At 37.1% G+C, this 24,008-nt stretch overlaps 1 protein-coding gene across 15 annotated transcripts in view; it reads left to right on the forward strand.

The window, feature by feature from the left end:
• The window catches only part of GALNT18 (polypeptide N-acetylgalactosaminyltransferase 18), a 312,077-nt gene that overhangs the window by 197,577 nt on the left and 90,492 nt on the right, over window positions 1-24,008 (forward strand). For all 15 annotated transcript variants that reach the window (XR_004779229.2, XM_050711302.1, XM_035550277.1 and 12 more), the window contains one exon: window positions 4,394-4,560. Coding sequence is in view for 14 of the 15 variants with exons in the window: in XM_050711302.1 (XP_050567259.1) it covers window positions 4,394-4,560 (167 nt within the window). In the remaining variant the exon portion in view is untranslated. The remainder of the gene's footprint in view (window positions 1-4,393; window positions 4,561-24,008) is intronic.

A 24,008-nucleotide genomic window follows, 5' to 3' on the forward strand; every position in this document is an offset into this window, starting at 1 on the left:
GCGGCAAAAGCAAAACAGGTGGGATATCCACTGAATGCAAGTTCAAATGCAAGGTAGAAAATTTCAGCATCCACTTCTTGAGGAGATTGATGTGTTTTAGGACAAAAGCTGTTTATGTGTGTATGTCTGTCCAGTGTCAGCATTACCACCAGTGTTAAGTTGTATATGCCGTCCTGGATATAGTGTGCAAGACAGCATCGCACTTTTATAAACCTGTAGGTTTTCCTTTATTAAAGGTGATACATAAAAAACATGATCCCAAATTGTGAGTTTCAAGTTAGACTATAGCACGTTAGCTCTGCTTCTCAAAAGCTAGCTCCTAAGGATTTGCATTCCATAAGCTTTTGCTTCGTCTGAATATCCATGAAATAGTTCTATTTTGTTGGATTTATATTAGTGATGTATATGGCTCCATGTTTGTTTTACACCAAGTTTTTTTCCTACTCATAAAAGACAGTATAAATACTGCATGTGGTATTTGATGTTTCAAAGGATTCCTTTAAAAGAGCACAAAAGTCTGGTCCTTCACCTGTTAGATTATTTTTTGACAGAAGTCCTAAAATTCCAAATTATTAGCATTCTTGTCAAATATCTGGCTCATTCCCTACTCTCTTTTACTCAGCTCTCTACCTTGCTTCTTCTGTTTTCTTGTCTCCAAACTGTGAGTCATAGCAGTGGTGTGTGCTGAGTGGCCACCCTCTGTGATTCTGATTTATGCTTCAGTTTGTCCTGTCTGAATGTATTTGCCTAAATGCATTCTCTAAAAGTATTTAATTTCACTAGCACTGATATCAAATTGTCTGCAGTCTCCAAGTTGTTATAATAACCTAAGTTAATAATGCTGTACCTTTGTTTCTGATCTTCCCCCTTGTCTCCTTTAACTGAAAGAAGATGTGATGCTGTAATCCACGTGTGTACTGTCTCTCCCTCTCTCATGTGTCATAACATGAATGTTCTTTGCTTGGCATACATTTACACATGCTCATAATAATCCCTGGCTAATACTGTAAGAGACTAACCATTTTTGTCCAAATAGCTACATAGAATTCTCCTCATGTTCATATAAAAGTGAATTTTATTGAGATCATCAACTCCCAGCTTTACTGTTCTAATTACTTTATTCAGAGAAAAGTATTGATTTTAAGTACCTAGAAAAAAAAAAAGGAACTTTCATGTCAGTAAAATTATACAATAATGTCTTTTATTAAAAGGACCGGGGACACAATTTGTTACAGTTAAATCTATGCTGTAAGATGCTTTGGAGATCAAGAAGATTTTTTTTCTCTCCTGACACCAATCCATAAAAAATGTTGGCCATATTTGATTATAGTTATATGGAAGCTCTATGTAAATTCCTCACACAACTGTATGCCTGCTTTTTTTCTCCAGTAATAGACTTTGGCTACATATAAAGTTTTCTAGATTTGCAGCAGAAATAACTTACTGTCTTTCTGGCTTCAGTTCCATAGTAATAGACTGCAATCCTCAAAGAGCAGGAGAAAAGAAAAATTGTATGTATTGTATAATTTTATAATATGTTTCGTTGTATCCTACAAAAAAAAAAGTGGAACATATGACATAATGTAGTGATTAAGACACAAAACGTGTTCTGTTGCTATTGTTGGCTGTGATACCGATGTAGCTATGAGGTGAAAGGTTCTCAAAAATTGCAGAAAATCAATTCTTATTCATAATGTACATATTTGTAGAAGGTCTGATAGATAAGTTATTAACACAGGAAATCATTCTGGCGTATTGTTCTTACTGCATAGTTCTGCTAAACTAATTTTAACGTGACTGGCCAAGTTGCTGTATCACAATGTATATTTTCTAGATGAATATGGACAAATATTTCAAAGAAGATTCGTAATGTATGCTGTCCTCCAGTTGCCTGAGTTGTGCTTGAAATAGAACACCAGGAGTTTCTCTAAATTTCTGGTAACCATGACAACTGTTTCTTTAGTGTCATTAGCCCAATGTAATTTAGCAGAATTGGTTGCGAGAGGAAATTTTTAGCTACATTGTGATGATACTCATTATTGTAATTCTAAACTATATGTAGAATTTATATTAAAAAAAACCAACACTTAATCCTAATACTGAAGTATGCTCAATATTTCGTGAATTTGTGCTTTTTAAATTTTTTTAATTTTTTTATTTTAGCAGGGGCCTTTCTTCGCAAAGGGGAGTGCCTGAGACCTGGGCAGGGTAGGGGTTTGCCCAAGGCCCCAGAACGAGGCAGAGGCAGAGCTGTCATTAAAACCTGGATGTTGCTGGTTGCTGCACAACCCTTCAGTTCTTAGGCTTAATGAATCTCGGAATTTGAGCCATATAATGTCCTCCCTTTTTAGCCATTCAGCATATGTTCTATATACCTACACATGCACCCCTTCCTTATAGCTATTTCTTTTTCGTTCCTAGTTTTGTGGAATTTTATTCCTCATAAAACTTAGCACAAAGAAGAAGATAGATGCTCTTGTGAAACACTACAAATTCTCTGCATTCTGTGTATGAACCAAGTTGGGTGTGTTTCATTTCAATTCGTTTAAATAAAAAAAAAAAAAGTAGGTAATTTGTATTGTCACTTTCTATATAAAAAACAACATAAGACAGGAAAATGCAATTTTTTTAAAACTCTACACACATTGAATTTAAGCTGTAAGTAAAGATGATAAATGAGTCTGAATGGAAAAAAGAAAGTATGAATTCAATTTAGGAATGTACCCTCATTGAAAAAGAATCCATTTGTAAAGCACTAAAAAAATTGGACATGACAGGAGCCTAATTCTGTTCTGTGGTGTCATATGCAGATATCTCTTAGCATATACAGGGGCAAAATAGGGGTCAAATGGCATTCATATCACAAACACTGCTTTTGTTTAGCACGAGGTGCCAGACAACAGAAAATCCTATCCAGTGGGATCTAATTTGAAAAAAAGAAATGAAAATGAGTGCAGGTAGGAAAAATAACACAAACCATTTCATTTAAACAGATGGAAGATGTGTCACAAGCAGAAATTCTGTTACATTTCAGTTTATGCATGGATTTATGGTAGTGCACCAGTGTTTTGGGGGTTGGTTTTGTCATCTGGAACATTTTTTTTTTTTAATATAGTTTGTCACTATTTTCTCACAAAAGTATATTTAACATATATTTCAATAATGGCTTAATTGTCAGAGGGCAAAAAATCAGCTTTTAAGGCAGTAATTTCTTTGAACTTCAGTGTGTTTTCATTGTTATTTATTTATTTATTTATTATTTATTTTCCCAAATCACTGCTTTGCTCTTTATCTGATAGATGACATATCTTACCATTTTTGCTAGAGTTTCTTGTTTATCTTCTCTGTACATCAGTATTGCTGAGGATAACAGATGTCTAAGCTATACAGCTAAAAGATTGGTTGTAGCTTTGTTTGCTGTACCATTATATATCTATGCGTTTGGGCTGCAACAGAATCACTGAAATAGTAGCCTTTGTTGATTCTCTATAAGCTAATACCGAAAATTGTTTTGGTATGCTTGAGCCTGTTGACTAGTTCATAGTGCTCCCCATTTGAATCCTAATTTTCAAAACTTGAATGAAATTTCAGTTGCATCCACCAAACAGAAATCTGCAAGTGTTATGAACGTGTAAAGGAGTGTAAATGCTACACTTTCTCTTCTATTTGAACATCAAATTTACTTAAGGAGTCATATTGTAGCATGACTTATAAATTCTGTGGCCAAATTACATATTTATTAAAAGAATAAATAAAGAAACACAGGAAAATCTACCAGGTTACTAGAGTGGTCTTCATTCTGTTTAAAATTCTTGACTGAGCTTTGCATCCTTGTACATTTCTGTCTATGCTGTCTGTCTTAGCTTATTTAGCAAGATACTGTTTGGAGCTTTTACTGTTTTGTTGTTGTTGTTGAGTTGAGAAGGTATTCCCTGTTCTTGACTGAAATAGCTGGTAGCTTCTGTAGCAAAAGTAATTAATTTAGCTATTAATAATACACCTTTCAAAGGGGCAAACTCAGTTTATTCCTGCCTATACTGTCCAAGAAAAAAAATATTGTGACAAACTGCAGTTGGGAACTGCAGTTAAATAAGAGCTTACGTTTGGTTTGCAAACTAATTTTTCAGTGTTTTGGACCTTGGGTCAGAAAGTGAGCTCATTCTCGGCCTTGGTTGCACAGGGAGTTTCAGGAAGTTATTTCCAAGGATTCCTTTTTTAGATAGTAATTAATTTGGTTCTTGCCTGTAAGTCCTCTGAACAGTTTATGGGGACCTTCTGATCAATGTTTACAAAAGTCATTCTTTTGGCTAGGGATAGATTTCCCTGAAACAGTTTGTGTTGACATTGTGACTTCCAACAGTTTACATCTTTGTTTTCTTACCTTTCTCTTCAGGTGCAGAAACCTAACATTTCCTGACAGACTTCCAGAGGTCAGCATTGTATTCATATTTGTTAACGAAGCTCTCTCAGTGATTCTGCGCTCTATTCATTCTGCCATTGACCGGACTCCTGCTCACCTGCTCAAAGAGATTATTTTAGTTGATGATAACAGTAATAATGGTAAGAGATTTTTGGTCTTTTTTAAAATTTTTTTTCCTCCTACAGGGGATGGATCATACATGAGAATCCTTGAATTCTGACTCCTATTCATCCCATTAGCATTTCAGATGTTTTCAGCATATTTTCTCCCTTTCTCATACCACAATCTTGCTGGGCTTTGTCTTCAAATATACACAAGTCGGTAGGTTAAAGAAGAGAATGTACAAAGATAAAATGCCGTTTCTATTTGTTTAAGGTGGCTGTTAAGCAGAATTTGGGGTATAACAATAGATTACAGACCTAAGATGTTTTATGCTTCTTAGTACTTTGGTATGCTTTCAAGATTATATGCTTTCTGTGCTCTTCCTGTTTCAGTTGTCAGATTTCATGTGCTTACTCACTTTCTGTTTTGTACAAACACCTTCTTGTGCTTCTTAGACATCTCCTTTAGATTGCTAGTACCTTTTCTCTCTCTCTCTTCTCTCCTCTCCTTTTGTCTGTTCTTAGGTATTCATTGGCAATGTTTACCTTGCTGCTTTTCTACTGTATGTATTAAGATTTTGCTCTCCATGATCTGAAGGACTGCACATTTCTGATTGCCAAGGTTTTTGCTCAATGCTTGCCTAGTTTATTGTCATTGAGGCCATACTGGGCATTATTTACAAGGCAACTTTACCAATGACATTTTAATAAACACAGGATGCTGAATTTTAAAATCTGTCTCTGCTGGAGGGTTAATTCTGAACTCCTAAAATATAAGGAGAATCTGAATTTTATCCCATTGAAAGAAAATGCTGAACAAAGGGCTTCTCCCATCCTTGCCATCATTACAGCTATGTGATCCATGTAGCTAGATCCTGAGGCTTCCTGCTGATTGTAGATGTGTATCAGATTTGTACAGAAGAGAAACTTATTGGTAAGCAATTAAATAAGTTCCCCCTCCCCAGGCTATACATTTCATCATGTCTTCTTCTGGTGCTTCTCAATGAAGGAAAATGCAAAATCCTGATTCTTTAAGTGCACACAAAACCCAACAACTTAAGTTTGTATTAAATCTAATTTCAGTCCCAGTGAATAATGCTATGTTTAGAGTTACCTAAGGCTGACCAAGCTTTTCTTGAAACACCTACTCAGAGAACAGTGTGGCTAAATTGGCATGCAAGATTTATGAGTTGTTATTCTTAGCTTATGGCACAATTTATGATGTAGCAGTGTGATGAAGTAAAAGAAAAAATAGCATGAAACAGAAAACTACAAGCAAAGTAAAACAAAACAAAACAAAAACAACACATGAAATGAATGTGTGCACATGCGCATGTATATGTGATTCAGAAACATCTTGGGAGCTGAGGTAGACTTTTATTTACCTTCAGTCTGTAGTTCAGTCATTTGACATGATTTTAATGATGTACTCTTGCTGGCCTTGACTTTCCCCCTTCTCCCTCATGCAGTACACAGGAGTTTGATATGAAAAAAAGTTTGAAATACAACATCGATATGTGGACTTAGATTCTGGAATGTGTTTGTAAAAATTAATTCCTACAGTCTTTCAAACAGCTCCAGCTAATGCGATGCTAGGAGCTCAATGATTTTGATTGGATATTTGTGCTGCGGTGTCTGAGGCCTCTTGCACAGAGGGACTGGCCACAAGATGGTCACAGAAGAGAAAAATAATTTGTCTGAAAAATGAGGTTTCTAGAGTTTGAGTCTCATTTTCTAGAATTGAGAGGTATTTATTCCAGTGGGCACATTGCAGAGCAATGTGAGAAACATCAGTGTTTCTGAGGGCCTGTCATTATAGTGGCCTAACAAATATACTTCTTGCACTCTGCTCAGTGGGCTTGTCAAAATTATCGTTTATATTATTTCTTACCTGAAACAGGTAAGAAACCGCAGGAACCACTTAATCTCTCAGGAAGACCTGTTCAGCCATGTCTTGTGTTAGTATAGGTACTGTACATTATGTTATTTTTATGGTTGGTTGTGCCCTTTATTCAGGCTTACCTTTCCTGCACTCAAGTGCCTCAAATCCTGACCCCAAACAGCAAGACAGTAACTGAGAGGAAGGTAACCATTGGTTTGGCTGCCTTGGCTTGATGTGGTATGTCATTCTGTACAGAATCACACCATGCAGAATGGTACATAGTTCCCTGGAAAAATTCTTCAGGATTTTCTGCTCCTCTAAACCTTTCTCTGGTGTCTCTTCCCTGCAGTAGTAAACTAGATTCCTACAATTCTCTTTATCCCATAGTGTATGCTGAAGACCAGGTAATAGGCATCCACTTGGAGAAGATGGATGTTTGGTAGGAAAGGGAGCGATTGTAAATATGATTTATGGGCTTTTCTATTATTAGTTTGAATCCTTAAATATTTATTTTACAATTTACTTTTGCTTTTACAATATTCTATTTTTTCTCCCTTCTAGCATCATTGAAACTAATCCTTTATATTTAGTGTCATTCTGAGTTTTTGTTAGTGCTCTACAGCTTGTGAATGCTGCTGCTTGTAAGATCAGTGCGTTACTCGGTTTCCCTGTAATGTTACCTTAGCAAGCAAAAGCTGGGTTTGTGCTTGCATCTGGTTCCAGGTTTCTAACAGAGACCTGTCAGAAGCCTCATTATAAGCAGTATGTTTGCTCTGAGGTTTTCACCAAGGATCCCATTTTAATAACTTGATGTAAGATTTTTTCAGTGATGCCACAGCCATGGATTTCACAGTCAAGAAGCATCACAGTATGGGAAGTGACTAGAACAGCTAGAACACATGAACAGCTTTTTTATTTTGAGTCTCTTGCACTATTTGGGTGCATTCACATAGAGCGATGGTTTAAAACAAAAGCAGATACAAAAGCAGTTGGCACTAGAAGAGAGCACCAGAATTTCCTGCTTCTTGAGGGGAAGTGGTATACTGGTTAATTGGTCTAAATTATTGTTCCAGGCCAAATTCTGAATCTAGTAATGAGAACCTGAATTATTCCTCAATTTCAGTAAATTGATGAGTTTCAGAAATGAGCAGTGGATTGCTCGCTTTTTAAAAGTCTGGAAGGCTGATTTCAGAAACCATATATTCAAGAGTATGGGCAAAGTCTGTACATTTGTCTTGAGCAATGTAAGCTATAGTATTTTATTTCATGCACTTTAGGGTATGTCAAGCAAATTATCTATGACTTTTTCTAAACCTTGGTGTAGTTTTTCAAGTTCTCAATTATGTTTCAGGAGACCTCAATTAATCTTTGTGAAGCTTCCTTTTTTTTTCTTTTTTTTTTTTTACATAAATGTTTTTTTACATAAAGTTAGGTAACTGTGAAAATGCCAGTGTGTGCCATTTAAAAGTAGAAAATAGATTGAATAGGTCCAAAATTTTTGATCCTTTATTTTAATAAAGCAGTTTTCATGGTTTAGTGCGTGTATTTTGCCATATCATCTTTTCCTGTGAGAATGTGATAAGCATAGCATTGAAATGATCCATATATGCTGCCAAGTACATTACTACTAAAATTTAAAATTTAAAAATTTAAAATTTAAAATTTAAGTTGATAGAAGGTTAAAAATGCATTTCAGTGATTGCTTGTATAATGACAACAAAAGATTTATTAAAACAAACAAACAAAAAATACCAATTCTGTTCATTTGGATCTTGTTCAGATCTCAGTCACATTGGTGTGAAATTGATTAACTGCACTGATTTCAACTGTTTTACTGTAGTTTAGATGCTCTATGTCAGATCAGAATCTTTCCCATTCTCCTCAGGAATGTTGTTTGCCTCTCAGAGATAATGTGCTCATTAGTTTATAACTTCACAATAAAATCATTTGTTCATTTTAGCCTTCAGAAGAAGCAGAGACTTCCAGCTTGCTCCGTGCAATTGAGGAAAGGGATTTGCAAAGAAACAGCTTTAAAACACCCAAAAGTGCCCCTGTCCCAGACTGCTGACAGTTAATTAGATGTCAGAAACGTACTTAGAAAAAGCATTGCCTGAGCTGCAGACTACTGGAATAGCATTTTATTCACTCTCTGACTTTTTGTATCCTGTGCTATTGGGACAGGGTGATGACCTTCTGTGCCGGTGGAGTCCTGGCTTGGCTTTTGAGTCTTTCTTGCAGGCTTTGAGCCTCTCTACATTATCAAGCACCTCTTGAAGATATTTTAAGCTGATTTGAAAACTTTCTAAAAAAAAAATCATTGTGAATCATGATGTGTTCAGCTTTGTGGTGAGGCTGTATGCATTAATGTGTCCGGAGCATGTGTTACAAAATATTTATATTACAGCAATAATTACCATTCTCTATAACATTTTTCTATATTAAAGTTAATAGTTAATGTTGCAGTAGAAACTCAGATTTCATAAAGTTTCTTCCTTTTTCTTGAAATCATTGCTTATGAATGAAATATTCTAACGTGTTCAGTTTAACAATTTATCATTCTTTGTCCTGATATTTTCTTGAACACAGCTATTGAATTGCAGCAGTAATGCTGGATATCACAGGATGGTAATTTTATGACTTGCAGTGTCAAAGAGAATTAGCAGTGGTAGAAAGCGGGTCTTATGCAGTGTATCACATTTGAGAGCTTTGCAACACTGTCCTCAAAACACTGAAGAAAAGAAGTTTTTCAAAAAGCATCCAGAGCCAACCTTTTCATTAGAAACATATTTCTTCAGTTATTTTAAAGAGGTGGATAGGAAATTGTCCGAATAATTTTCTTTACAAAATCAGTGATGAATAAACCTGAAAAGTATGGTTCAGATGCTCGCTAGATTTCCTACTACGGCATAATCTGAAGATGGCATACCTGCAGACAAGACAACTGGGCAGGAGTGTTGATTTAAAAAAAAAAAAAAAAAAAAAAAAAAAGCTATTAATGACAGACTCCTAGGGAATACTTCTGGACTTGCTGTCCTGTTTGGCTTCTGGTTCTTCTCTTATCTCAATGCCAGCAAAATTGAAAGATGATTAAAAACAAGGAGAAAGCCAAAATTTCTTCAGAACTGTATTCACTTTTGGGCCATGGATTATACCTTGTGAAGGCTTTGCTTTATCAGCATAGATTGGTTCCCTCCAATTAGTTAAAGGTCGTAAATCTGAAATTCTTATTTCACAGTCTTCACCTGAGCAAACTTTCAGTTGTGTTGGCATGAAAGAGGGCTGTTTAATGATAGTAAGGAAACAGATGCTAAAAAGCATGTATTTTATGTATAGACCAAGAATTTGGTCTCCTTTTTAGGTATTAGAATATATTTTGTTGCTTTTACAAACTATACATTTTATTTGCGTAGTAACATTAAGCACTAATGCTTGAATAAATGAATTATGACAATTCTTTGAGTATATATTTATGGCTACATGTACCATGCTGATGCTAGGACTGCAATGAGGTGTGTCTGGCTTGTGTGCCAGCTGCTGTGAATGTATCTGAAAATACGTAAGAAGAAAACAACCGGAAGCAAAACATAGTCCACTGGCCATCTGTTTCAGCAGTCAGCAGAAGTTAGGGGAATGAGCAATGTTGTTCTGATTTTGATGGTGGAGTATGTGAACACTTCTGTTCACCTTATCTTATTATGTTCTCTTATCTCTTAACTCCATATGGCATCAGACTCAAATGTTAATCAGTCACACATGGGAAGGGGGTGGTAGCATCCCTTGCTGGAGGTATGACTGACTTCTAGCACTGTAATTATAGTTGTATGAATGCTGTTTGATAACCAGCATGCAGTTTTCTTTATTTTAGAAGGGGAACTTCCCCATTCTTCCCCATTCTTTATTACTGATGTGGAAGGTTCTTAGCCTTCATTTTCTGGAGGTTAGGAAAGCTCTCTGCTGTGAGCATGAGCGGGGGCTGCATGACCACTGCAGCTAAGTGTGGCTCTTCTGGTGCATCTTGTGTCTGTTGCACCACTTGCCTCTGTGGAAGTGCCTTTCAAAAGAACAGTTATTTTAATCATCTGCAATATAGTATAGTTCAGTCTGTTTATATGGTTGGATAAGCAAAGTCTAAATGTGTTTGCAAGCTGATAGTGTAAACTCTGTCCACATCAAGGGTCAGCAGCAGACAGCAGAGCTTTTATTGCATTCTCCTGACATCAGAGTTTTTGATATAATACAATGAACTGAATCTTTCCTGGGCAGCAGTTGTTGAAAACTAATATGTGGTCATCTTATCTTTTATTCCACCCCCAAAGTAATTTAACTCGTTCAGTTCTAATGCACTTGCAGTCTAATAAATACGTTTTTCTATATGTCAGGTTCAGTATAGCAAGTTCAAGAGGAGAGAGCAGCCACTTCTAAAACCAGCATTTTTCATCCTTGCAGTTTAATGTAGGCAGCAGAATAGAGAAAAAGTTATTTTATGTAACTCCAAACCTTGTCACCAGATAATTCTTTTTTTCTAGTAAGACAAGTCCATTACCATGAAACTTAGCTTTAAGATTGGAATAATGTTGTATCTGATTTCAGTGTGGGAAGGAGTAATTTAAGTGTCATCTCAGCAGTATCTGCATACCATATTTAATCCTAAAAGCCGATAGTTAAGTGCAGCATTGAACCACTATATGCTGGAAATGCTGAAAAAACTGGACTTGGGAAACAAAATCTGTGGGTAATTTCAGCTGCAGTTTTACAGCTTTCTTGTATCTTCTCTCTTATTTTTTTCTCCCCACATATGCTGTGTACCCCATATGTATCAAGTAAAACAATGCACAGTGAGTATTTTATTGTTTTTCAGCCTGTGTTTGTTTTGCCATCCTCTAATGACACAATCCTTAGTGTGAGCGCAGTCGTACATGCTGTCAGTTTACTGATCATATCAAAGCTCAAGGACAAAACAGCTGAAGTTTCTGTGTGATAAATAGGTTGCGCATTGGTACTCTGAAATCGTTTGGAAGAATAATTTGGGCCAACTTAAAGGAAATACCAACTATGCCAGGTGTGATTGAGAAACAATATGTGGCCCACACTGTTAAAGGCTGAAGTCCAATTCAGTAAGAACAAGCTAGTTTTGAGCTCTGCTAATAGCAATGAGGAAATCACCCCATGTGCATGGGAGATCAAGTGCTGTAGAATGGTGGCATCCTGGCTGTGAGAATGCCAGAGTGTAAATGCTGCCATGGTCCTTTTCTCAGTACCATCACTGTGATTTTAGGCTTAGAATGAATTACTAGAGATCTCTCAGAGAGTGTGTGATTGCAAAAACTTTTAATTTTTCTCCCATTTTTTCCTTTTTCAAGAACTCTTTCATCTTAATGGGATTATATAGCCTTTGTGAATGCTTGGACAATTTCTATTGTTAACATTCTCAAACAGGCCTCACTGAATTTAACTTGCAGGTGTATGTATAGATTTGGTAATAGTGACAAACGGTCACGTAGAACTTGTGAGAGAAGTGCTAATATATGTTAATGTCAGTAAGGTGACTGGTTTGATCACAGATTATTTCCTTTTGACATCTTTTCCCATAAAGTGTCTGCTGGTCTCCTTACATGCAGGAGAACTTGTATTTTGTATTGTTGCTTCCATTTGACAGCAGGGAAAGTATTAATGGAATTAGGAACTGCTATCAGTTCTCTCAAGATAGCTGTCAGCTGCTTCATTTTTCCTTTGCTCCTAAAAGATGCAGTCCTTTGGCCCAATGCTCGTCTAATCGTTGTTTGATGTTTTTTTTAAAGATGCCACCTTCTATTTGAGGCAGCCTTTTCAAGCAGTAAAAATAGCAACAGATTTGCATACAGTAGAAATAATTTGAAAAATAAAATCAATGCTGTTTGCACCTCATTTTTTGTAGTGCTTTATGAAGATGTAAGAGATACCATATACCCAATCATAGTAAAGTTTTAGGAAACTTAAAGGTATTTCTATGGCTAAACACAGTTCTATCAGCTTTACATGCTGTGGAATGTTTATTCCTCCTGATCTATTGCCCCTTATCTCAATACTCGGTCATGTGCAGAAAGTAGAAAGATTGAGGTCTTCTAAAATGGAAAACAAGTTGACGGCTCCTTTGCCAGACATAAACAAGTTTTCTATTTTTTTATTACTGTAAACAAGTGCAATGTATTTATGCTGGCGTCTAGATTTTTCTAAATAAAATTTCCATCAGCATGTGAAAAATTTACTTCCATCCCCATGTCAAATAAATACCTATGTGTCCCTGCCTTGTAGTTTTACAATTAATTCTTGTATGAGCAAGCTTAAAGCATTACCCTGTAGCCTGCATCTTATATGAATTGTCCAGCCTTAATTTTTAGTGATATTTGTGCCCTTGAAACTTTTTCTGTGCCTTTGATGTTTGCTTTTGAAAATGGAAGTGAGACTGTGTAGCACTGGTTCTGATTTTGTGTTCTGTCATCTCACAATTTTCAGAGGAATATCTTCTATTTACCCATTTCCCACATGTATAAATAGAAAAGTGTAAGGAATGTGGTGGCATTGACGTCGCATGACTGTGTGTGTGATTTATATCTCATACACAGGATCTTCTGTGCTGAGACTAGCCCAGATGTATATACGGAACATAGTGCACAGATAGCATTAATACAGTTCTGTGCTGCTCAGCATTGTATGTAAGGACAAGAAGTGAATGAGAACGTGCCCTGCCGGCTTATGGAATGCTTTGTGCCCAGGATGGATTCTAGCTGAGGCCATCAAATTGTCATCTCAGTGAACACTGTCTCCCAGATGTGGGCAGCTGGAGAACTGCTGGACACTGAAGGTTCCTATTCAACTAGAAACTAGTGTAAAAGCAAGTGAGATTTTTTGACTGAGAAATAACATCTTGCCCAGAATTCCCTTCTCCTGGGAACCCCAAAGACAAGTTTATCTTGTTGTTTTTTGTTGTTGTTCGTTTGTTTGTTTGTTTGTTTGTTTGTTACTAGCACATTGAACACAGATAACACATTGCTAGTGTTATCTGAAATAAGTAGTGGTTGAATTTTGAAATTTTCATCTGCTCTGTCCATTCCATTTGTGTCAGCAATCATGTCTTCCAGAAGAGAAGAACAGCAAAAAATAATGAAGTTGCAGGAAACTTTAATGGCTTGATAGAAGTATCATCACATGTGAACTTAAATGGCATTCCAGTAGCATGAGCACATAGATCACAGGGAGAAAAGGGTGTCAGATGAAAAAAGAGAATTTATGTTTTTAGTTTTATTCTACAAGCCTAAAAAGATGAGTTGTTATACAGTGGCATAGCACTGCTTTAAAGGATGCCCGATATTCAGTTGACTCTGAATCATTCCTGCACTTCGTGCAACTTTTCACTGACTTCTCTTGACTTCACATATGAAATATGTATAACTAACTCAATTATTGTATGTTCCAGTAGGAGCTCTGGAAAGGATTTGATGTCAGGAAAGATAGGAAGTTTTTATCCTTAAAAATACATTGTTTAACATGTGAAGTACTTTGTGTTTCTCTCATAGATGGTTGTACAACAGCCTGGAATACTCCGCAAAGCTGCAGGCATCTTGCTGACATGGGTAGTTCAGCAGAAGACAGATCATTAAATCCAGTTTAAGGCAGTCAAAATTATCATTTTACTGCACACTAGAATTGGATTTTCTGTTGGTTTTGCAAATGTACTTTCATAGTCCCTGAGGTGAGAATGGTATAGTAATTGCAGTGTTCGAGCTTCCATCACAAACAGCTCTTTTTAAGTTGTTGTGTGTTGATTTTCTCAAAATGATGCTGAAATTAAACTAGGCATGATATCAAATCTAAAGAACATGAAAGCTTCCAGTTTAAGCAGTTGAAAATTATTCTTAATAACACAAGGGAGAAAAAAAGAGGGATATTCCTTTACCTAAAAAGATTTTGGATTTTTTAAATTTTTTTTCTTCTATAGGAAGAGCTTTTTTTCTTTTTTCCCCTTTGCTTATGATTTATGGTGTCAGCACTACTCCTTTACCAAATGTGTGATGCTTTTTTTGGTTTGGTTTGGTTTTAGTTTAAGGGCTAATCTGAATGGTGTTGATTGCTTCCTAGAATTTTCTTTTTCGTTAATAGGTTACATTCTATGGTGTGATGTAGGTTTTCTTGCATAAAAATATCCATAAAGTCATATAACTAGTCCAGAGAGTGTTACTGCAAAATGAAAGAAACCCTTTGGTAATGTTAGGTCAGTATAGAAGCTCATGTATCCTACTTCCTTGAATTAGAAATAGTTTGTAATTAAAAGAAAGAACTGTATTCCCAAAGGGATGTAACTGGAACCTCTCTGATCATGTTAGTTCTTATCAGATGTTTCAGCTCCTTGGAGCTACTATCTGACCTGCAGAGACTTCCAGGAAAATGAGTGCAAACTAAGCGTAATTCACTTTCTAAGTTGTAATTCTGAGTGCATGCTTAACGTAGGTTAGCCATGTCCAGTTTGTTCTTTTTAGCACATTTTTAATAAGGCACCAAATTAGGAAGTTGCTGTTTTTTTTTTAAATATCTAAAAAGAAGAACCTCAGGGGAAGTAAGTTAATAAAATGGTCTGTTAAACTAACCTTCATTTTATGGCCCTAACCTGGGAATATTGACAGAGATGACTTAGTTACAGTAAAATGATAAAAAGGGTATAATGGGCTTTCCTTACAAAGGAAAGTGCCCTAGAAAAATTGTTGCATAAAGATATCTCAAAATAAGTTTAATTAAGTGTGGATTACTGCACAATAGCTCAATCAACTTTGGGTCAGGAAGAAAGAAAGCAGAGGAATTATTTAGTCAACTGTAGCAGACAATGTACATTCTGTAGTTAATTTGACTCCTTAGGACTGGATTATCGAAGTTCACAAAATCACATGAAAAACACCACTCTATGATTTGATTTGTATCTTACAAAATATATTCAACAAAAAGCATTATTATGTGTTTTTTCAGTTCTGCACAGTGTTGTATGTTCATATAGTGTTTAGCGTTCATATAGGGTTATTTTCATGAAAAAGTGCAAAGCTCTAGGGATGCACTATTCCCTGCTATACTGCTAGTCTAGCTGATTTTTCCTCTGTATTCTAGCAGTAATGGGTACAATCTTTTAATCCAAAACAATAATCACTTAATTTATACCTGATATGTCTGACTTCACAAATCTTTATGCTGGAGATGGATTTTGTTTCAAAGAAATTTCAATCCCCACTCAAAAACTTTTGCACATTATCGGTCACATTTTCTGCTGGCTTAACTTAAAGACTGCTACAGCCCCTATGACCTGAATGGGTCTATTTCTCAGTGCATGGAGGAAGGGAAAAGATGAACAAGATGATCTTGTGTTCATTAGGGGCTGAACATGATGTCACCCTAATCATAAAGCCTAATTGCTTACAGCCAATTGTTTAGAATAGATTATAACCAATTTTAAGACCTATTTAGTTGCATGATTTGTATTATTTTATGAAATATCACTGGGGAACAATGAGGCACTCTTTGGGTTAGGTGCTATTTAGTAGTTAGACTTGGTGTGAGCAATAATGGATCCAATCCTCCTTAATGCCATTGCGTTCAGTGAGAATGTTGATATTATTTGGTACCTCAAGTCATGAATAGCAGCATCAATGCCTTGGTTTCCATAAACCAGCTGCTAGTTTACTACAGATTTGGTATACTCCTTAAAAATAAAAACTAAAAAGAATCCAAGGGAATGCAAGTACTTTGATAACTGCCTAGAATATTCATTATACAAGCCACAAATTTATGTAACCCTATTCTTTTTAAGGAAGTTGAAAATAATGAAAATAACCAAATGATATTTTATCTGAAAGGAAAATCAGTGCAAATAGTTGTAGACTTACTGTCTGATATGGTAGATCAGTTTCATTCTTAGCTGATTTTTGTAGATTTTTATGGGCTGTAAAGTATCTTTCTCTGAATCAGTTATGTTTGTGTGTGATTTGGTGTATTTTAATTTTTTCTCTTAAGACTTAAGCCAGGATTTTCTTCCTCTTTTGTTGAAAATGTTAGCTTTGTATCCTAACACTTTCCCTCTATTTCTCCTGCAGCTGAGTATTTGAAATATTTTCTCTCTAACTAGTTCTTTGCTTTTTTGGTTGTGTTCAAGTGATTTGGCAGTGAGCAAATTTGGACAGTTCTTCTGTGTTCTATATAAAAGCTGGTTTTTAAATGTTACTGATGAATGTGTAATGTTTAGTGCCAGCTGTCCATCTTGCCAAATCGTTAAAGCTGTCATCCCCCCACATGCTGCTGGTGTAACTATTCAGTATTGCTCGTGGGAGAATACTGCATTTTCCACTGAACTTCTGTTCAAAAAAAGATCTTCCAGCTTGGTGATGGGAGATAATACTGGCTGTCATTGCATTTCCCCATGGAAGGGTGATTGTGAAATACCACCCCTAAATGCAAAGTTAATACAATGAATTTTCCTTCTGAAATACGTTAGTATTTATGAATGCTAAAAAGTGCTTGTTACTCAAGAGTTCCTCTTGGTCTTCAGGTTTATGAGAAAGAAATGTTCTTTTCAGTGAAAGGGTTGCAGCAATAGTTTTGTATCTTTTATTGCAGTTCCTTTATTTTATGGCTCATGGTTCTTGTATGTAGTTAGTCTGAGGCAAGTTACTTTTAGGTTTTCAAATAGATATTTAGATTTAATTGCCATATAGGTGATTGTGATTTATAACTGTGTTAGACAACATACTAATGTGAACTGCTAATATATTTGTCTTTACTGTGTGCCTTGTTTCATCCGTCTATAAAGAGCATGTAACAATATTTATGAAGTAAACCTAAGAAGAGATGAGACAAGCATCTGTCAGGATTATTTTAAATATAGTTCCCTGTGTGTTGGAGCAGGAAGAAGGACCAGGCAATTTCTTGAAGCCCTGATTTTTTGGCCTTTAAATGGAAAAGATCTAAGGTGTAGATTATAAACACTCAGTGATTGGTCAGCATGCGGATTTTCAGGACAGAGATTTCATATTCAAGCAAGCCTTGTTATAGTTTCTGGTCCTCATAAAAATATCTCAGGAACTGTAATTTCTGTTGAAGAGAAGGTGGAGAAGTTGCAACCAATAGTAGAAAGCCTCCTGTGTATATGGTGGATTTATTTTTGTTTTAATATAAATAGTTTCTGACCTCAAAATTTGGGACTTCAACAAGTATGGAAAAATTAGATCCTCTGGAAGCCCTTAAACAGTGCTTTGGATGTTACCGTGCCAATAGGCAGAATATGAGATATCTTTAGTATCCTGGATGTTTTAATATTCAAAATGGTTGGTAAACATTGACTGTATCCACACTAGCAGATTTTTCTGAGACTTGGTTTTAAACAGAGATTGCTATATGTAGTAAGGCTCTGCAGTCCATTTGCTTTGTGTATGGAGAATATATGTAAAATTGTTCATGTCTTGTTCTTTGCATAACAGCCTTTCCCTCTGAAAAGACCACCATGCTTCTTCTTGTTTATGCTTTCTCATTTACCATCAGCAAACAAGTAATTGCAAAGCTCGATTTCTTTAGCAAACGGTTGCTGTTGGAAGACTTTTGTGATAGAGAACAACTTCAGCTTGATTGGTATTTAACTTATGTATGTAGTTTTAAAATGGAAGGGCTTTATAATTTTACTTAGTTACTGTTACGCAGATTTGCATAAACATTAGTGAAGCATAGATTCTGTCCCATTATCTCACTACTGGTGAAACCGTTCATTCTGCTGATGGATAATGTAGCCTTTCAGACAGAGAGGTTTAATGGTGATAGGTCAAACAGTAGTGAAATAAAAAGGGTTTGTGAAGAGAAAGAATAATGAGGAACCTTTTAAGAAGTATGTCCTGGTACTGCTGCTGGTTTTGTTCAGCACACTGTAAATCATTGATCCAAGGGATCAATCAGTTCCACAAATGAAGTAGCAGAAGAGTGGGAGAAAACAATGTATTGCTTAGTAAGTATCAGCATTATATGTAGATATAGACAGAAGAAATGGAGACATAGATCATAAATTTTGCTTTTATTTGATGCCAGGTGATTTCAGAGGGATTTGTAAGTGCTAGTACTTAGCAAACATCAGGTCCGTTTCACATCATTAGGGAAGGATAGTCTTGATGAGAGCAACAGGACAGGGAACACTACCTTTCGTTCGTTAGGGAATGATTACATGAAAGCAGTGGTGCCATAGGTTAGTATTTGGAGGATATACAAAACAGATCTGTTTTGAGATGGAGAATAAAAGATGACATTAATGGAGCATTTCCAGACCTGCCAGCTATGTCTGAGGTGGCTGATCACAGGTAGCACCATCTCATTTCCAAACCAAGATCAGCCCTCTCATGCGGCTTCTGGCAGGCATCGATCCCTTTCCAGATGTGATGTTGCATGACTGTCTTCCCCAGGAATATTCTTTCTCAATGTTTATCTGTTATCTGTTTGATTAAGATGTCTGTGTGTCTGGGAATAATTTGTACCAGGGCTTTAGGTTTAACTGTAAAAGAAGTACTCTGACTAGAAGAAAATCACTGCTCCCTCTCTTTGTTAAAATGAGGGCTCATATGTTTTTTGTTTATCTACCTGAAGGGATTAAACCAAGCATGTACTAGACAAATCTTTCTTAGGATTTGTTACAAAAACCCTATCTTTTCTGAAACACGTTTGCAGCACAATACTTAGTTTTCACAAATGCTACCCGTTAACACCCACAGTGTTTACTTTTAGCAATTGAGAAGATTAACTCACATAGAAAATAATATTAAAAAAAAAAAAGTAATCTGACATGAGTTTTCACATGTAGTTTAGCAAAACGACTGAGTAACTTCTTGCAAGTTGGTGGTCTTAGGCTTCAGCAAGGCTATTTGCTTTTGCTGTATAGTAATGTTTTTGTTGTTGTTCTGGATGATTTTACAGAAAGAAACCAGATGCTGTTTTTTTAAAAGAGAGGTTATGAAACCTACTACCTCTATGTGTTTTAATGATTTTAATTGCCACTGTTTTGTCAGTGGTAAAAGGCAGAACTATTGATTGGTCTCCAGTTAGCAGTATTTGAACTGTGGCTGTCTGTGTCTCATTTAACAAGCCCTGATGTGGTCCTGTAGCACTGAAAACCTATTGGAACTGTAGAACCTCTCAGAACCTATAGAACTGCAGCCATTTCTTTACTTCTTTAAGCATTTTGTCCTTCTATATGGCATGTACTGGAGTTTCTTATTTTCATAATTTTAATTCTCTAATTGGAATTGCAGCACAGGGTTCAGGTTCCCATTCTTTATGTGATCTGCAAAGGGAGCAGTCCCGTTGAGTTCCTTTGACAACAGCTTTGCAAATAGCTCTTCCAAGAAGCACATAAACTTCTTCAGTGGAAAGATTGTACAGAGTGTAGGTTGTCAAGAACTGTACAAAGCTGGGCCATTTTGCAGTCCAAAGGCAATGAGGAGTTAGGCATAATTATACCTCGGCATTGCTAGCAGGGCAGTGAACGTTGAGGCAGCACCCTCCTTTTGTCCAGTTGGATGAAATGCAGCCTGCTGGTTTGGGACATAGATGAGGTGATGGTTTTGGAATCAAGGCGCAGTCCAAAATGTCCGTGTTATTTTACCTTTTCCCAGTGTGGCAGAGTGACTGTAATTGTGATCTCCAGTATTAGTGACAGAGTGAGAATTTGGAAAAAATGTATCAGGCTGGCTATCTGGGTGACCTGTACTTACCTTTATTAGTCTGACTCACAAAATGTCAGAAAAGGGTCATCTTGACTTACAGTTTAGGCCACTTCACTCTTTCTAACAGGTAGCATGACAGTGTTTGCTATGTAGAGTATGATTTACAAAATTGTCAATTGTCATATAAGGGAATATTTAGGAAGAGGGTTGCTGTGAGGCCCTTGAAGCCATGTGACCGGAGGAGTATGTCACTATTCAGCCTTCCAAGAGACATCCATGTCTGAGGCTTCTTGAGCTTTGAAAAGATTGCAAAAAATTCTGTAGAATAAATACTGCTCAGATTTTCAAGATTTAGATATTAATTGTAACTGAATTTACCATCTTCTGGAGCAGTCTTATGTCTCCTGTGACATAAGAATAACCCTCTAAGGTTAACCAAGACCAATGTAATATAGGAAAATGAGATCGTTACCCAGTCTGAAGCTGAGTGAAGTGGTTTTCAAGGCAACATACTGCAACATGCAGACAAAGTAGAAATTTAATGCTTATAGGTGATGAGGATTCAGTCATGGAATTTCATTATGAAATTCAGCTGTGCAAGAAGCATTCTTTCAAAGATGCTAAAAGGTTTAAATCTGAGAAGTCAAGCAGTAACTATTGTGAAAAATGTGTATATATTGCAAATTAGATTGCAAATCACTGCAAATCAAGGTCCAGACCAAGGAAATTAGCCTGCATCTGTGCAAAATCGTTATTCACAAAGGTCAAGCAGTATAGTGGAAGAATTAGAGATGGGAGGTGATAGTTTCAAGTCTTTGAATCTCTATAAAATAGAGTCTGATAGGTTTTCAGTGCTACAGGACCACATCAGGGCTAGTTAGTGAGACATAGGCAATTGTTGTGGTTTAGCCCGGCTGGCAGCCAAACACCACACAGCCGTTCGCTCACCCTCCCCCCTCCCTCTCCGGGATGGGGGAGAGAAACGGGAAAGTGAAGCCTGTGAGTTGAGATAAAGACAGTTTATTAAGACAGGGAAAATAATAACAATAATAATAATAATAATAATAATAGTATTAATAGTAATAATGTGTACGAAATAAGTGATGCACAATGCAATTGCTCACCACCCATTGACCGATGCCCAGCCTATCCCTGAGCAGCCGGCCCCCCCTCCACCCCGGCTAGCCACCCCTATATATTGTTCAGCATGACGTCAGATGGTATGGAATACCCCTTTGGCCGGTTTGGGTCAGCTGTCCTGGGTCTGTCCCCTCCCAGCTCCTGCTGCATCCCTAGCCTGCTCGCTAGCAGGACAGAGCGAGAAGCTGAAAAGTCCTTGGCTTGGTGTAAGCACTGCTCTACAACAATTAAAACATCAGCATGTTATCAGCGCTCTTCTCATCCTAATCCAAAACATAGCACCCTGCCAGCTACTAGGAGGAAAATTAACTCTGTCCTACCTGAAACTAGGACAGATATCCACCCCTTATTCCATACCATTTATGTCATGCTCAGGTTACACTCTTTCCAATACCTTCTAATTAATCACCATTTTCATCTATGATATATAGCAACCATGGTAGTGATGACATACAGTGTTATATGATAATTAACATACTACAATTCAACTCATGGGCTATTCTCACCCAGTATTAGGTCCCCTTGAGGTACACACCGGACCTCCCCATTCTTTTGCATTACCCACCAAGTGCATCCAGGTCCCTGGGCAAAAGCAATCCCACGAGTGGGCTCGCCTTTTCCTGAGGCAGGAGTAGCCCAGACTGTCTTACCCAGCATGTTTCTTACGTGCACTACAGGAACTTTATCCCCTTCTACAGTGCGTAACAGGTTTGATTGGGCAGGTCCAGCTCGGTTGGCAGATCCTCTAGTATTGACTAACCAGGTGGCCTTTGCCAAATGTGTATCCCAATTTTTGAATGTCCCAGCACCCATTGCTTTCAGTGTAGTCTTTAACAGTCCATTGTATCGTTCAACTTTGCCGGAGGCTGGTGCATGATAGGGGATGTGATACACCCACTCAATACCATGTTCTTTGGCCCAAGTGCCTATAAAACTCAATTTGGGAAACAGGCACAGCAGACTTGAGATTAAGGCAATCAACATTGTGACTAGCAACTATTAAGCAGGTCAAATACTTATACCAATTTTAGTTTAACACACTCTCGTCAAATCTGTCGATATCTCAACCCTTCGGGCCCCACGTTGGGCGCCAAATGGACTGTTGTGGTTTAGCCCGGCTGGCAGCCAAACACCACACAGCCGTTTGCTCACCCTCCCCCCTCCCTCTCCAGGATGGGGGAGAGAAACGGGAAAGTGAAGCCTGTGAGTTGAGATAAAGACAGCTTATTAAGACAGGGAAAAGAATAACAATAACAATAATAATAATAATAATAATAGTATTAATAGTAATAATGTGTACGAAATAAGTGATGCACAATGCAATTGCTCACCACCCGTTGACCGATGCCTAGCCTATCCCCGAGCAGCCGGCCCCCTCCTCCACCCCGGCTAGCCACCCCTATATATTGTTCAGCATGACGTCAGATGGTATGGAATACCCCTTTGGCCGGTTTGGGTCAGCTGTCCTGGGTCCGTCCCCTCCCAGCTCCTGCTGCATCCCTAGCCTGCTCGCTAGCAGGACAGAGCGAGAAGCTGAAAAGTCCTTGGCTTGGTGTAAGCACTGCTCTACAACAATTAAAACATCAGCATGTTATCAGCGCTCTTCTCATCCTAATCCAAAACATAGCACCCTGCCAGCTACTAGGAGGAAAATTAACTCTGTCCTAACTGAAACCAGGACAGCAATATTTAGTGCTAACAGTCCTTCATAAGAAGATTTCCTTTTAAGGAAAGTCCTTAAAATTCCCAAACAATGCTATATATCAGAAAAATGCTATATGTCAGGAAAAAATCTGCCAAACACAATGGATTTCATTGCACAGCCATCAGAGTCTGCTAACCTGGAACAAAAAGCAGCAGCAGGACCTAATCCCATCTCCTACCAAGCAAACATAGATGGGCCTTCAGTGTGCACTTCCACCGAAATCGTAGGAGCAATATCACAGGCTTAACTTCGCATGATTTCAATAACCTGGCAGTTACACTTTCTCTTTTGTGAGACCTCCTACAAAGGACAAAATCCAAATAACTCTTACTCCTGTAAAACACCAATTCAAGTCAGAAGTGATTTAGTTTTGATATAAGGCATAAGAGCTGCAGGATTTGGCTCTATCTAAATCAGCTGTGCTGTTTTTTGGGGAATAATCAACTATGTACATTTTCAAATTAAAGCAACAAATTCTGGCTTGCTTCTTTCCCATCACATTTGATTACTTAGGTTTAACGCAGCGCTGGGACCGTGCCATTTGGTAGCTGTAGAAAACCTCTAAATCTGGCGTACACTATCTCCAAGTAAAGAACAAGCAAAATAGTATCTTGTCCACAACTTCCCAAACTCCAAGTCTGAATGAAGAAAACATAATAGCATCCAATATGTATCTTTAGATGAAATATATCAGCATGTAACTGTAGTTTTACCCAGAACAAAAAAAATCTTTAACCAGCTATCATAAAAAATTTCTCTATCCAATAGTTCTAATGAAATGTCTAGGCTTTAATTGCCATATAACAATGTTGCTCGTGCCCTGCCTTTTAGTATCAGAAAAACATGAGGGACAATAGCAGCAACTCTTAGGTTTTCTAAAAAAGGGAAGACATTAAAATAACCTGGACTGTAACTTGAAACTAAAATACATAATACCTTTTCGATTGAGAATACAGGACCAGCATTGTTATTAGCATCCTGTGGCAGTCTGGGAAAGATTTGGTTAAATCCTGCTTAAGCTAGAGTAAAATGTATTTTAAAAGTAAAGTAT

Source organism: Cygnus atratus, chromosome 5 (genome assembly GCF_013377495.2).
Source record: "Cygnus atratus isolate AKBS03 ecotype Queensland, Australia chromosome 5, CAtr_DNAZoo_HiC_assembly, whole genome shotgun sequence".
Taxonomy (NCBI): domain Eukaryota; kingdom Metazoa; phylum Chordata; class Aves; order Anseriformes; family Anatidae; genus Cygnus; species Cygnus atratus.